The 17,051-nt window shown below is 39.8% G+C and overlaps 1 protein-coding gene across 1 annotated transcript; it reads left to right on the plus strand.

Moving 5' to 3' along the window:
* Nucleotides 1–489: 489 nt before the first annotated feature.
* LOC306841673 (immunoglobulin kappa light chain-like) lies at nucleotides 490–13,659 on the plus strand (the record flags this gene model as incomplete). The annotated part of the gene is made up of 6 exons (XM_079371620.1): nucleotides 490–493; nucleotides 680–991; nucleotides 12,142–12,477; nucleotides 13,194–13,319; nucleotides 13,404–13,447; nucleotides 13,540–13,659. The coding sequence occupies 6 exons, from the start codon at nucleotides 490–492 to the stop codon at nucleotides 13,657–13,659; spliced, it is 942 nt and encodes a 313-aa protein (XP_079227746.1).
* Between the last annotated feature and the right edge of the window lie 3,392 nt (nucleotides 13,660–17,051).

Raw genomic sequence — 17,051 nt, forward strand, 5'->3', positions numbered from 1 at the left:
GGATTGTTGAAGCAACGTCTAGGTTTAAATGGATTTTTAATTATATTCATTAAATATGGTAATGAGAAGGGCAGGTCAAGAATACATACATACTGTATATTAACAATGAACACAAATTAGATATGTGCACTGATATGTATGAAATCAAATTAAGATGAGAATCAAAGTTTTATGACAACACTTTTAGACTTTACTGTACAACGTTACTGTAAACTCTCTATAATCAATTTTAAACATCCTACCACTATCAAGTTATATTCTTCATATAACTCTCCCCAAACAAACTACAAAGGACAGATGTCAGTGAACATGTGATCTTTTGTTTCCTGAAGAGGACGTATTGTGTCACATCAGGCTGACCAATCAAATGCAGGCTTGTTATTCAAGAGTGGAGAAGGTATTGAGAGTCTTTTCATTCAATACAGGAACTCCAACACGTCAACATCAACAATGTTTGTCTGTTTTCTGATCCATTTGTTCTTGGGGGGAATGGGTAAGTTGTGTTTTTAAGACTATACTTTTTAAACTTCAATTTTTTCAGATTTCAGAGTATTCTTCGGCTCATTGTTTGACATCATTTCACTGATTTTGTATCTATTTTCTCTTTAATTGACTTCAGCTCAGCTGCCTGATCAGGAACCATCTATCTCTGTTCATCAAGAAAAACGTTTTGTTTCAGCTGAAGTTGGAGACACTGTGACTCTGCGATGTTTTTATGAAGGTGAAGATTCAGCATGGCTTTACTGGTATAAACAAAGTCTGGGTCAGACACCGAGGCTTATTTCTACCTTCTACATGTACGATCAAAAAATAACTTTCCAGCATGAATTTGCAGACAAATCCCGCTTCCAACTCCAGACTCAAAATAAAACAAATCACTTAACAATTTTGAATTTGAAAGTTTCAGACACAGCTACTTACTACTGCGCAAGTAGTTTTAAATTTGTATTAAATTTTCTGGAGGGAGCTGTAGTCAGTGTAAAAGACTCAGGTTGGAACGTCCCAGCTTTAATCCATCAGTCAGAATCTGAGACCATCCAGCCAGGAGGCTCTGTGACTCTGAACTGTACAGTCCACACTGGGACCTGTGATGGAGAACACAGTGTTTACTGGTTCAAAACCTCTGAAGAATCTCATCAGGAAATCATTTACACCCATGGAGGCAGGAATGATCAGAGTGAGAAGAACTCTAAAACACACACCTGTGTCTACAACTTACCAATGAAGAACCTGAATGTTTCTCATATTGGGACGTACTACTGCGCTGTCGCTTCATGTGGACACATTCTGTTTGGAAACGGGACCCAGCTGGACTTTGAAGGTTGGTAGCTTGAGTCATTTGAGTCGTAGTTAATTGTAACTCTTGCGCAAACTTAGAGATGAAAACCCTAAAATCTGTTTCCAATGCCGTCTCTCGACAGATAACGTGACCACTCCCGCTTTAGTGTACGTCTTGATTGGAGCTTTGATATTCACCACCATCCTGGTCGTTGCCCTGGCTTTCTCATTATACAAGAAAATCAAGGGAAACATCTGTGTATGTAGAGGTATGTGTTAAATTTTTTTAGAGTTTTGACCCATTTTATTTACAGATTTTAGCTTTACAGTAAAGGTACATTTTGTGTTTCACATCCAGAGTCTCAGTCAGGATTATCTGCTCCATCAAGTGGAGACAACGAGGTAAATGTAATCTCTTTTCAACCTTGTGAACATGTTCATAATTTCTACAAAGGACTATATAGTGATTTAATTTGTACATTTCTGTATTGCTAGGGCAACCTCCTCTATGCTGCTGTAAGTGTTCATCAGCCTGATCGATCGAGAAGACAGAGAATCAAAGAAAAGGATGATTGCGTGTACTCGAGTGTGAAGCTCTAGGATTAAGCATTTCATGACATTTACATTTTTAGAAACAAATCTCATCTACAATTGACATGATGCTGTTAGTGCAGTGATCAATTATACCCGAATCAGTGATTTTATTTTATCACTAACAACCACGTGGAAATAAAAAGTTTTGACTGTGTTCATTATCTTATTAGGGAAGCATGATCTCTGGTTTTAGTCATTTCAGTGTCACTGTTACCAGGACAAATGAAACATTTTGCACATCTCGGTCATTGATCTGGTTATTTTGTCCTTTGGATGTTATTTAAAGAGAAAAGGCAAGAAAAAGATGTCTCAGACATGAGAAGTCATTTTTAAAAATTTTGAATGATGAATAATTGAGATTTGTTTGTGTTTCCAGTGCATTAAACTTGACAACTATTGGTTTATTGAAAATAGTGTTGAGCTTAATAACTCAAACGATTATTTTGATGTAAAAGGAAGTTAATGTTTCCTTCCATTACAAAAAAATCATGAAAATGGAATCTTTGTACCTTTTTCACTTTTGCAATAAAGCCATTTCATAAAGAAATCTGAATTCTTTATTTTGTTCTGTTTTTAAACGGTGATGGCCATCAATCACGGTGAGTGATACTGGTTCCGAACCTATATGTATTTATATAGTACATTTCCATTTGACATTAACAAATGTTTGCTGAAGTATTGTGTGGTCTCTGTTGTTTGTCAGTTGTTAATAGGACTCTTTACTTCCAAAGTGTATCATATCATACATCACAACACAGGAGAAACTTACAAAGACACCTTCAACTGATGAGTGATAGACGGTAACATTAGTTAAAATTATTTAAGAAAAAAAAAGATTGTGTAATCTTTTTGGGCTTGACGAACATCAGATCCTGATAAATCGGCCTTGGCAGTGAAGACCCAGAAATATTTCAATAAACAAGCTGGAGGTCACATATATATATATATATATATATATATATGCTAAGAAAAGACTCCTTCCACATTTACCTTCGCATTAATATGAAATATCTTAATGATAGTACGAATTTCTGTGAATACGTTCAGTTTGGTTACACTGTGTAGAGGTGACTTTGATGTTAGCAGACTACGATCTATTCTGAGAAGCTATGACCATATTTGAAGAGAAACACGTCATATGAGGTATCACAAAAACATAATGAATGGCCTCAGTTGACAGAAGAATGAGGAATTGTTCCTCAAATAGAGGTTTGACATTTAAAGAGTAAAGGTGATGTGATTCTCCAGACCATGTATAGAAATATCCAAAGTGTTGTACTGTATATAATGGCTCCACACTGAACATTAAATTGTCTATCTTTCAGCCTGCACAGAGTCTCAGTGTTGTCTGTTAGATCAGAACCACGGCTGTGATATGTTGCGTTAATATTATCCAGTCTGTTGATAGTCAGCTTTAGGGACATTTATATTATTCAACCCATCACTTAACTACCTTCTTTGTGAAACCCCAATACGCCTGAGGCTAAAGGCAATAATCATGATGACTTCATGCACTCATAGAGGTAATGAGGCCAACAGCAGGATAGGACCTCTCATGGAGTCTATAACTGGTGGTGGTGAAGACAAAAGGAAGTGATGAGTAGTTGGTTTCTGATGTATCTGACCTCCGCTGAGCTAGAATTAGGGTGACTGGGACGGGGGAGGGTCGGGGATTATAGCAGAATATGATTGGTTTATTACTTAAAGAATGAACGCCCATGATCAGCGGATCACCAAAGCAGGGAGAGACAGGAAGTGTGAGGGGGAGTGGTTAAATTGAATGAAGAGATGAATGAATATGTGACAGAATAAGCAGTCTCCCTGGTTGAGTTTACCCTGTGCTCCATTACATGGCTGAACAAACAAGATGGCACCTGGATTAATGACTGGTTTGATCATGTTTTTTTTGTTTTTTTTAGCACCACCAGAAGGTACCTCCCCAACAACCATGGCATTTAAAAACAAATACACTCAACAAAAATATAAACGCAACACTTTTGTTTTTGCTCCCATTTGTCATGAGATGGACTCAAAGATCTAAAATTCATTCCAGATACACAATATTACCATTTCTCTCAAACATTGTTCATAAATCTGTCTAAATGTGTGATAGTGAGCACTTTTGCTTTGCTGAGACAATCCATCCCACCTCACAGGTGTGCCACATCAAGATGCTCATCAGACACCATGATTAGTGCATAGGTGTACCTTAGACTGTCCACAATAAAAGGCCACCCTGAAATGTGCAGTTTTTGCTTTATTGAGGGTCTGGGGACTCAGAACCAGTCAGTATCTGGTGTGACCACCATTTGCCTCATGCAGTGCAACACATCTTCTTCGCATAGAGTTTATCAGATTGTCAATTGTGGCCTGTGGAATGTTGGTCCACTCCTCTTCAATGGCTGTGCGAAGTTGCTGGATATTAGTGGGAACTGGTACGCGCTGTCGTATACGCCGGTCAAGCACATCCCAAACATGCTCAATGGGTGACATGTCCGGTGAGTATGCTGGCCATGCAAGAACTGGGACATTTTCAGCTTCCAAGAATTGTGTACAGATCCTTGCAACATGGGGCAGTGCATTATCTTGCTGAAACATGAGGTGATGTTCATGGATGTATGGCACAACAATGGGCCTCAGGATCTCATCACGGTATCTCTGTGCATTCAAAATGCCATCAATAAAATGCACCTGTGTTCTTCGTCCATAACAGATGCCTGCCCATACCATAACCCCACCACCACCATGGGCCACTCGATCCACAACATTGACATCAGCAAAGCGCTCACCCACACGACGCCACACACGCTGTCTGCCATCTGCCCTGAACAATGTAAACCGAGATTCATCCGTGAAGAGAACACCTCTCCAACGTGCCAGACGCCATCGAATGTGAGCATTTGCCCACTCAAGTCTGTTACGGCGACGATCTGGAGTCAGGTTAAGACCCCGATGAGGACGACGAGCATGCAGTTGAGCTTCCCTGAGACGGTTTCTGACAGTTTGTGCAGAAATTCTTTGGTTATGCAAACCAATTGTTTCAGCAGCTGTCTGAGTAGCTGGTCTCAGACGATCTTGGAGGTGAACCTGCTGGATGTGGAGGTCCTGGGCTGGTGTGGTTACACGTGGTCTGCGGTTGTGAGGCCGGTTGGATGTACTGCCATATTCTCTGAAACGCCTTTGGAGACGGCTTATGGTGGAGAAATGAACATTCAATGCCCGAGCAACAGATCTGGTTGACATTCCTGCTGTCAGCATGCCAATTGCACGCTCCCTCAATGCTTGCGCCATCTGTGGCATTTTGCTGTGAGACAAAACTGCACATTTCAGAGTGGCCTTTTATTGTGGGCAGTATAAGGTACACCTGTGCACTAATCATGGTGTCTGATGAGCATCTTGATGTGGCACACCTGTGAGGTGGGATGGATTATCTCAGCAAAGCAAAAGTGCTCACTATCACACATTTAGACAGATTTGTGAACAATGTTTGAGAGAAATGGTAATATTGTGTATCTGGAATGAATTTTAGATCTTTGAGTCCATCTCATGACAAATGGGAGCAAAAACAAAAGTGTTGCGTTTATATTTTTGTTGAGTGTATATATAAATGGCAACACATAAGAGCGATACTATAAACATAATTGAACAAAGTATTTCAAAAGGCCGGAGTCGAACTAACTAAAGACTGTTTTATATTATGAACGTACATTTTAATCATTATCTTTACATTATCTTTCTATTCATTGTTATCTCATATAATAAACAACTGCGTAATCAATGCAAACATTTCCACTGACTCAAAGCTCTGTTTGTTATGTCTGATTTACTGACAGATGAGCTGAACTCTCCTGCCTTGGTGTATTTCTTGAGTGGAGCTTTGATATTTGCGACCATCCTGATAGTCGTCATGGCCTTCTTACTGTACAAGATGAACAAAAGAAACCGTCTCCTATCTCAAGGTAAGGTAGCTAACACTGCTTACATCTGACTCTGTCTGCGTGTTTCTCATGACCGTTTTTCTGTATTTCACAATCAGAGGCCCAAACCAAATTGTCCTCTTCTTCTATCAGAAACCAGGAGGTGAGAATTTAGTTTTTACCTGTTAAATTACAGTTCAAATTCTTTTTTTATTGCATCTCTTCACATGGTTTCTTTTCTCAAGACAGTGACAGATTGTTCATATTTCTACAGGGTCACAGAGATGCAGACGACCTCTTCTATGCCCCTCTTAACATTAATCTGCCCAACACATCAAGAAGACAGAGAAACACACCCAAAGACCAGTGTGTGTACTCCAGTGTTCGGCAGTAGAAGTTATTTGTTTCATTTTTACTTCTTCAGATTCACTTGAAATTTTTGAAGTCGGAAACTTTGTGTATCAAATAACTCTGAGTCTGTTTGCCCTGAACTGTATGTGTTTTGTATGAATTGCTTATGTGTTAAGATTGTGGTCATTGTGTACATGTTTGTTGGTATCTCTTTGTTATTAAGTTTATTATGTACATTTTCGGGCTCACTGTCTTTTACACAACTTACTTCATATTGCAAATGTTTCTCTTCAATCTGGAGTTTTCCCCAATTATCTGAAACATGCTATTGTTACCTCTTTACTAATAAATAAGGCTCTTAATCCTTCACTCATCACTAACTATAAACTCATCTCAAACTTACTGTGATCAGTAATGTTTTTGAAAAGGTTGTCTACAAACGACTACACAATCACCTAACCCTTCAAAATCTGTACCAATCAGGTGAAAGAGCAAACCACAGCACTAGTTATTGCCATTAGATAACATTCAACGTATGTTTGAGTGGGTTTTATTTTCACTATAATGGATAAGATACGCAATTTTAGATCTTTAAACTTTTGTATTTGGTGATGGAAAGCATCTCACGACCCCCCCTCTCAGTGTCTCTGAAGCCCCCAGGGGGTCCCAATCCCCACTTTAAGAACAGTACAGTGTGGTGAAGACTCAGACCTGGACCCCTAATACATTGAACAATGTGGTGCAGCATCGTTTTTAACTAGTATTTGAGATATTAAAATCCACATATAGTGACTGCAAATTTACATGTAAAAGTGGGCGTGGCCATTTTTCCACCAAAGAGTTGATATTTTGCAAAACAAATGTTTGCAATGGAATTAGAATCGTAAAGAACCCTTAGTTTGACCTCTCACAAGATGCCAAAAGCAACGGTTAACATTTTCACACTTTAACCAAGAAGTATACAGTTCAATACCAATAAGGAACTATTCCAGTTACTCCGACTTTGAGCCGCTTTCACTGACTTTCCTACAGGAGTTGGATTTAAATGTTTTTGTGTTATTAGACACCTTCATGAACATATCTGAGAAGAAATCTATTGGTAAAAAATTTATTCCCAGATTTTTGGAATATTCCCGTACTAATCAAACAATTTCCGCATTCACTATGGGGTGCAACAAGGTTCAGTTCTCAGTCATATACTATTTAGTCTTTACATGCTCCCTCTTGGTTCCATTAAACAGAAACACAATATCTCCTATCACTCCTATGCTGATAAAACACAACTCTATGTTTCACGTTCCCCAGGTAACCATGGCCCCACAAATGAAATGTCCAAATGCATTTAAAAAATCAGTTGCTGGTTGATACATCTCTCTACAGCGTAACAAAGATGTAACATAAATTCAGATTGTAGGTCCAGAAAGACAAAGACAGGAGCTCATATCGGCTTCATCTGTTTCTCATCAGTACACTGATAATGTCAAAAAACCTCGGTGTCATCACTGATCAGATCTAAACTTTCAGAAGCACATTTACAGCTTTTACAAAGACAAGCTTTTATCATCTTAAGAACATATCCAAACTCAGGTGCTTCATGACGCAATCCGACTGCGAACAATTGATCCATGCATTCATATCCAGCAGACTAGATTATTGTAATGCCCTTGTTGGGTCCAGCCAGGATGACAAAGTTCAAGCTGCGTCCCTTTGGAGAACCATGACAAAAGACTCTTTATCCCAGCAGACCTTGCAGGTACTCCCAGAATGCTATGCCACACCTAACATATAGGTGTGAAGTTTGGGAGGGATAAAACCGGTTGGCCCCATTGTTCAAGCTCTTTCACACGTTGTCTGGCGATGTCCGAGGATAGCCCTCTGCTTCCTGTTACACAGCACGATTTTCTTTCTTTAAAAGTTTTGGCGCGCAGCTAAACCAAGGCCTTGAAGCATACCAACATCCTGAATTCCGAGCTCAGATCATCCATTTGAACGCATCTCTAAGAAGACCGTCTTATTTCTCCCATATTAAAACGGTATTGAGAGAGATCGTAAGGATTACGTCTTGTTCCGTCCTATAAAGAAAAGACATCCACGGAGATCACCTCGCTCGACGGAGGACACCACGGCCCTGCTCAACCCCTTGGACGCGCCGCCATCACCATACAACTGCAGGGAGACGGCTAAAGGCCGTTCCAAGGACCCCTTTTCTTCCTTCATCAACCGTGGACAAACGGTTACAAGTGAGGCTTAGCTAGGTCTGGGCAGTTAGATATAGAGAGTGTGTTTAATAACTGAGTTATTATTGTGAAACGGTGATAATATTTGCTTGGTGTTTGACCACTGTGTCTTAGATTTTACCAGAGTAAAACCTCCTTTGTTTTCTTTATTTGTGCTGCTGCGTCCCGTGTGTTTCTCTGTGAACTCTCACGTCATAACCGGGTAATAGACTCATTATCAGAAAGACTAGTGTGAACGCCGTCTGATACAAATCCGGCCACTGGCTTCTGGTAGTGAAGTTAACTATGCTCTGAGTTGTGCGTGAGTTCCAGGCTGCGATTGAGCTTCTGAGGTGTGCTCTTTTCTCTCTCTCTCCCCACCTTTTACGCACTCACACACACACCTTTCGGCAGAAGCACACACATAGATATCTGTGGCTTTCCAGACGCTGCAGAAACGTAGATCAGGTAGAGACAGAGTTTGACTCCGTCTCTAGACAATAGACCAGGTTAGGAGACCTGTGTTCTGTGTCTGCGTGGTCACGCTGCCATTTTGATCTTTCTTTCTTTCTCTCTCTCTCTCACTCACTCTCAGAGAAACACTCACACACACGTGCCATGCTTGTTTGTTTATGTTTGTTACCTGTAGTTTAGTTTAAAATAGTTGTTTGTTTGATTGAGTTTCATTGATTATCTTGATGTTTCTTTGTTAAATAAATTCTGTTATAATTTAAACAGCAGTTGTTTGTGATTACTGTGTATCTGCATTGTGACTTAGACTGGGTGAAAGGGCTTTGTGTTCGGATTTCACACCTTCAATTAAATACAGATTATTAATTATTAATGATATTAGTATTTAAATAATCAATTTGAGACTGATATTTGTAATATTTTGGTTGTTCCCTGTGTACAGGGTGGTGCTCCGAGGTCTTATTAAACTCAGTTTAATAACAATGATTGATTTGTATTAATAATAAAATAAACTTATTAAAATTATTTTGACAATCAAATTTTACGTTCCAAAACCCAACCTAACTGTTGGTCAAGTATTCACTCCTGAAAACCCCAACTCAATGGTGCCACCGTGGGAGGTCCCTACACCCTCTATGTTGGGCTTCCCAAAAAATCAATGAAAAAAAAAAAAGGCTATTCCAAAACGCAGCAGCCAGAGTGCTCGCTGGGACAAAGAAAATAGAACATGTAACATCAATCCTAAACAAAATAGGTATGGGTCTGCTGAATATACCTACAGCCAAGACGACATCTGGTGAAGGTGCATTTAGTCACCATGGGGCAGTTTTATTTAATAAACTACCTGCTGATCTGAGGTCTGTCGAAACTTTAAATTCTTTAAAAAGGGGTCTTAAAACATGCTTTTTCCCTTGGCATTTGGCTGCTAGTTTATCTTTGTCTGTTTTGATTTGTTGTGTGTATCATTTTGATTGAACAGTAACTGTTTGTGTTTTTCTTTGTCTTCTGTAAAGCAGATTGGGTTTACGTTTGTTTGAATTTTGCAATCCAAATAAAATAGTTTAATTGAATTAAATGAGACTACAGTGGTTGTCGGGGACATTAAACGTCATCAGGCCGGGAACTCTCACTAATCATTCTTACAGCCTCTAGTCATCTTTTTTAGTGCTCTTACACATGTTTAATAAAAAACTTATTAAGCTAAGATTTTGCTTGCACATCTTGTGTAAGACTGTGAGATTTGGACTGGGATGAGTTTTGCCCCCTAGCCTGGTATGAGTTATGCCTGTCTCTTCACACATGAGTCCTGCCCCCCTCTCTTGCAGCCTGCAGACAGACCCTTCTCGGTGGTTGGGACGTCTTAGTCCGATGGTCGTGGCTGGGTCTCAGGGATGTCGGAAGGTAGTAGAGCCAGAGCACCTCGCTGATGGTTGGAGGAGCTCCATCCACTCGAGAACAGCTGGATGCTGCTGCTGCTGCTAGGGCAAGGCCTCCTAGACAATGAGTAGCAACCTTCAGTGTTGGATTAGGAGCCAGTGGTGAACAACAAAAACTGCTGTTCCTCAAGTTTCCACTTGAGGCCTGATGCAGGAGCCCATGTCCACAATGTCTGTTTTTACTACAGAAATAAGCATGTTTACAGCCTGTTTCCAAAAATGAAATGGTCTGAATGGCTTATTTTTAATTTCACGCAATTCTTTTTGTGACTTGTATGTTTTGATTTTATCAAACAAGAGTTTTTCATAATATCACAAGTGAGCATGTGATTTGGAAACATTTTGAAAGCATAATACTTTCAAAGTCTGTATAACAATTTATCACAGATGTTTAATTCATCCTGTCCTTGGGTAAGACACTGAACCTCAAGTTGTTCCTGCTGCATCGTTGGCAGCAACAAATGAATGTGGGTGAATGAAATTAGTGACTTCTGATGGTCACTTTACATGGAAGCCTCTGCCATCAGTGTGTGAATGAGTGTTCGTGAACAGGTTCGACATGAGGTGTAAAAGTGCTTTGAGTAGTCAGAAGACTAGAAAAATGCTCTACAAGCTCAAGTCCATTTATCAATACATTTAAAAAGTCTAACTCCTTCAACTTTAACTGTAGTTTCCAAATGACTGTTTGTTAAGCTGCAGAAATGAATCACTTTTAAATCTTATATCAAATTCCAAATCAATGGGTTCATATTATTTATTCATGAATAAGTAACAGTTAGTAGTGGTGTAATAAGCAAGATAATGTATTGTGAGCTTTAGACCCCTGCACAGTTAAAATATGCAGACAGACAGTTTGAAAGATGAACTGATAGATCCAGTCTGCAGTTACATGTGTAGGATGTGTCAATACCACTGCAAAGTGGTAATGACACAATACGCCTGCAAAACTGAATGTAAACAAGTCTACCACTGTTTCATCTGTTGGTACAGTATCAACCATGATTTCTGTCCACAGTCATCAGTCGCTCCGTCTTATGTAATGTCACTATTAGTTATTATGTTATCCTCAAAGTATCCCTCTTTTGTGTTTCCATGCATGTAATATATGTGTAAATACTTTCACACCCTTGGTTGGCAATTAAACAGAGATAAGCTCTATCAGCTGCCATCACAGGGTGAGGGGGCAGTATCTGACTGCACAGAGAAAAGAGAGAGAGCGAACACACAACCAGTGAGCATGTGATTATATTTCCTTTATCTCAAGATGTTGTTTCTGTTTGGCCAATCAAACGCAGCGTGGTCTGTGAAGAGGGGAGAAACTGTCAGTACTCTTTCATTCAGAACGACAATTTGATCAAGATGACATCTCCAACAGTTGTCTACTTGACATGGTTGATCCTGGGGGAAATGGGTCAGTTGAGGTTTTACTGTTTTATTTCTTGTATATAATGTATTATATTCTTCATGTAAAATTCAATATATTTTTTTAAACTGACAACTTTTGTCTTTTCATTTCAGCCTGGACAGTTTCTTCAAAGCTGTCTCCAACAGTTCAGCACGAGAGACGGGAAGGTGGGGAGAGCTTGAATTTAACATGTTTCTTCAAAGATCAGCCAGCTACGCGACTTTATTGGTACAAGCAAACAATCGGAGAGAAACTAATGCTTGTCTCTCAATTCCACAAACACAAAGTAGACAATCCTTTTCATGATGAATTTAGAAACAATCCACGCTTCACTCTGGAGGCGCAAAATGGTATAAATCACCTCACCATCTCAGATTTGAACATGTCAGACTCGGCTACCTATTACTGCACAAGTTGTAGTCTCTGCTCATTAGAAAATCTGGAAACTGTGATTGTCAGTGTAGAAGGTCCAGGATCGACCATCCCAGCTGTGATCCATCAGTCAGAATCTGAGACCATCCAGCCTGGAGGCTCTGTGACTCTGAACTGTACAGTCCACACTGGGACCTGTGATGGAGAACACAGTGTTTACTGGTTCAGAGACTTTGATGAATCTCATCCAGGACTCATTTACACCCATGGAGGCAGGAATGATCAGTGTGTGAGGAAACCTAACTCACAAACACACACCTGTGCCTATAACTTGACAATGAAGAACCTGAATGTTTCTCATGTTGGGACGTACTACTGCGCAGTCGCTTCATGTGGACACATTCTGTTTGGAAAAGGGACCAAGCTGGACTTTGAAGGTATGTTACTCTTTAACACAAGTCTTTTTATCTGAAAAAAAGTTGTGATAACTTTATGCATCATTTGTTTTATTAATCAGGGGGACAGTGTGCAACGATATTAAACATTTATACAAAGAAAAGATTGTTGCACCAGATTTAGCAAGTCACAGATTTCCATCTGTAGTCTGAAATAAAAGTGAAGCAAGACACCGTGTACAATAAAACTACACTCAACAAAAAGCACAATTGACAACATGACGTCAAAAAACTACATTATAAAATGCTACAAATACTAGAGAAAATAGAACTATATCCTGCTTGATACAATGTATAGAAAAAAAGTTCATTTAAAAAGTGACGAGGAAGTACAATAATGTTTAATGACTGTATTTAAAGTTGCCAAGGTTCTCATGTAGTTATTGACTAACATCTATCCAGGATCAGTGATGACAATACTGATCGCTCAAAACCTTTTTTTAATTTAGTTTTATTGGACGGGCTGTTTGCCTTTATTAAATAGGACAGTTGATATAGTAGGAAGTTAAAGGAGCCACAGGCCGGACTCGAGCTCGGGCTGTCCACCTATAGAGGAACACAGCCTCTGTACATGTGACACAAACTAACCACCAGATTGTTTTATATCTCATTTGATTCATGATAACTGTCTATTCAAACAAACATGAACACTGATATAGAATTCAAAGCTCTGTTTGTTATGTCTGATTGACTGACAGATGAGGTGAACTCTCCTGCCTTGGTGTATTTCTTGAGTGGCACTTTGATATTTGCGACCATCCTGATAGTCGTCATGGCCTTCTTACTGTACAAGATGAACAAAAGAAACCGTCTCCTATCTCAAGGTAAGGTAGCTAACATGGCTTACATCTTTCTGTGTCCACTAAATATTTTTTCTTTATGACTGTTTTTCTGTGTTTCACAATCAGAGGCTCAGCAGAGATTTTCCTCTCCTTCCATCAGAAACCATGAGGTGACTTTTTTTTTGCATGTTGAATTACCTTTCAAAATAATTTTTATTGCATCTCTTGTCATCCCAGTGACAGATTGTTCATATTTCTACAGGGTCACAGAGATGCAGATGGACTCTTCTATGCCCCTCTTAACATTAATCTGCCCAACACATCAAGAAGACAGAGAAACACACCCAAAGACGAGTGTGTGTACTCCAGTGTACGGCAGTAGAAGTTTATTATTTCATCATGTCTTCAATTTGACCTCCATTATTGTATTTTTGAAGACGTAAACTTTGTGAATCAAAAGTCTTTGAATTTTTAGTTTTTTTTTTAATATGCTTAGTTATTTTGCTTTAATGTTTTTTTGTAAACATTTTACATGCTTTAAGATTGGGGTCATTCTGTACGTACCTCCATTTTTTGGTATCTCATTATAAAGATAATTAGATACATTTTTGGGCTTTAATGCATTCTCTCTTTGTGTTCCTGTTGTCCACAATTCTTTGTCGCTGAGGTGGAGGTCGGAGCAGGCTGTGCATGTATTAGGACAGCGGTGGGACGACAGTCTGATGGTAGTGGCTGGGTGTCAGGGACGTTGGGAGGTAGTAGAGTCAGATCACCTCGCTGAAGGTTGGGGGAGCTCGGTCCACTGTAGAGCCTGGCTGTGCTTGAACAAGGCCTCCTGGACATGAGTGGCAACCTTCAGTGTTGAATTAGAACCTCATGCAGAACAGCAAAAACCTGCAGTTCCTCGAGTTTCCACTTGAGCCTGGCTGCAGGAGCCCATGAAGTCACACACACACCCATGTCAGCAATGTCTGTTTTCACTACAGAAATAAACATTTTTACAGTCTTTTTCCAAAAATGAAAATTGTCTGAATGGCGTGTTAATGTCACAAAATTATTGTTATAACATCTGTTTTGATTTTATGAAACAACCTATTCCGAATGTCACTCGTGAGCATGTAATTTCAAACATTTTGTAGCCCAGAAACATTTTTTTTTCATTGTCACACAGTTTACACACAGTATATTTATATTGTCTATAATTACACAATGTCTGATTCCATTCTGTGATTGGGTCAAATGGATTTTACTGTCCGTCTTTGCCCATCCTTACAAAGTGAGCACTTGTTTTCTATTTTTGGGGATTAACCAATCACAGCTTACAAAATAATTTATAGTACCTAGCAACGGGGTCAACCACGACTCCTCTCAAAAATAAAAGTTTATGTCTCTTCCTCTCTCAGAGTTGACCTGAGAATGTTTCTAAATCACTCCTAAGTTAAAAGGCCTGGTCACATGAAGTCAACACATAACAGGACGTTTTTAGACAAACTGGTGTTCAAATGCTGCTGAATGGAAAAGAAAATGTCATCAGACTCTGACATGATGAGGAAGAAAAACAAACCTTACTTATTCATGCAGATCAATGTGAGTAATGTGGGGCAGCTGTGGTTCAGTTAGTTGGTCATCTCTCAACCAGAAGGTTGGGGGTTTGATCTGCAGCTACATGTCTGATGTGTCCTTTAGCAAGACCCTGAACCTCAAGTTGTTCCTGCTGCTTCGTCTGCAGCAGCGAATGAATTTGTATGATTGGAATGAGTGACTTCTGATGGTCACTTTAAATGGAAACCTCTGCCATCAGTGTGTGAATGGGTGTAGATGAGTAGGTGTGACTTGAGGTGTGAAAGTGTTTTGAGTAGTCAGAAGACCAGAAAAATGCTCTACAAGCTAAAGTCCATTTACCAATACATTTAAAAAGTCTCACTGTTGAAGCTTTAACTGCAGATTGCAACTGACTATTGGTCAAGCTGCAGAATTAAATCACTTTTTTAATCTCAAATCGAATATTTGTGTTCACATTATTGATTCTTAAGTAAGTACATTAGTAGTAAGTAGACGTGTAAGAAGCAGGATAATGTATTGTGAGCTTTCAGGGGAGCAAGACCACCACGCTTTGTGTCAGGGCAACACCTCTAGGCACGCCAGCACCCGATAAACCCCCCCCTTTTACCTCGTGCATGGACCCCTGCATACCTCGAAGATTTTGTGAGGTTCTGAATGTTTTATTTTACTGCTCAAGTTAATGTCATGGTTTTGTTTTGTTTCTGTATTTTGTCTTGTTTTAGTTTTCATGTTTTCCTCAGTTTTGTTGGTTTCCCTTGTGTGTTGTAATGTTTCATAGTCTTGTTTACGCTAGTCTTAAGTGTGTTAATCTGTGGCCTGTAAGTTTATTTCCTGTTTTGTGTTTAGTCTAGTCTTTGCTGTTTCCTTTTTTATTTTGTATATCTGGTTTTGGTGGAGTCAGTGTTGGGTTTTACTTGGTACTTGTCCTCTAGTGTTCTGGTCTTGGGTTCTTTTTTGTTTGTTTCCCGCCTGTGTGATTACCCTGATTGTCCTCACTTGTCTCACCTGTGTCCAATTAACCTCATCTATTTAGTCTGTGTTTTTCCTCAGTCCCTTGTCGGTTTATTGTCTTTCCCAGTGTTAGTCTGTCATGAGTGTCCGTCGGTGCCTGTCGACTGGATTTACTTTGTTTATTCACACTCGGTTTTCGAGACGTTCTGGATTTAGTTTTTGAGTAAGTTTTGTATTTTTTCCTCTTTCATTTAGTCTCTTGTTTAAAACAAATCTTTTACCGCATTTGGTTCTTCCTCCCCTGTGTTTCTGCCCGAGTCGTGACAGAATATACCGACCAATTATGGACCCAGCGGGATTTTTTTCGTTTGAATTGCGTGAGGTGATCTCAAATGCATTAAGAATGGTTTGCTGTAATGAGGAAAGGGAGGCAGCCCTTGCTGAGGCCCTAAGGGAGATGGACTCTAAACCTTGGCTGAAGCACATGCTCCCCGATTAGACAAACGTTTTTTTAATGCCAGAGTTTGTGCCTCAAAGTCGGGTTGGCCACAACAGTCTGGGCCTCCGCCCAGTCATCAACTCAAGCTTCAGTCCAGGCCTCAACCAAGACTTCAACCTAAAGTACAGCTCAAGCCTCAGTCCAGGCTTTGGCCTCCTGGTGCATTGGAGCCCCTGCTTCCAGTACCTGTTCCTGATCCTGCAGAGCGCCGTCTGCCACCAGCTTCGGCAGAGCGCCCCCTGCTTCCTGTACCTGATCCTGCAGAATACTTCCTGTGCCTGCTCTGGATTCCAAAGAGGGCCCCTTGCTTCCTGTACCTGTTCCTGTTATTTATATTGTATATCCAATCGCCTTCAGAATGCAGTGGTCCTAGTGAGTTACCATAGCTGCCGTAAAGCGGTAAAAAGTGTTGTGATTCTACTTGGCTCTCCTCGTGTGGAAAAATAAAGTGGAAGCCGTGACTGAAGAAGCTCCTTGTCTACGTTTTATTTTTTTTAGTTAAAGGGTACTAGGTCCAACGAACCCACAAAGCTCACATCTGAGAAAATGTTGAAGAAACGGAGTAGGTACAGCGTCAACCGTGTTTTCTGTTCACTGTCTTATGTAACGTCACTATGAATTATTGATGTAATATATTAGCTCTGAATTAAGTTTATAGTAACCCGTTATATGTTGACATATATGTAATATATTTTGATATACTCTCACCATTGGCAAATTAATCGGAGATACGCTCTATCAGCTGCCATCATTGGGTGAGG

This window comes from Symphodus melops (genome assembly GCF_947650265.1).
Source record: "Symphodus melops genome assembly, chromosome: 20".
NCBI lineage: Eukaryota > Metazoa > Chordata > Actinopteri > Labriformes > Labridae > Symphodus > Symphodus melops.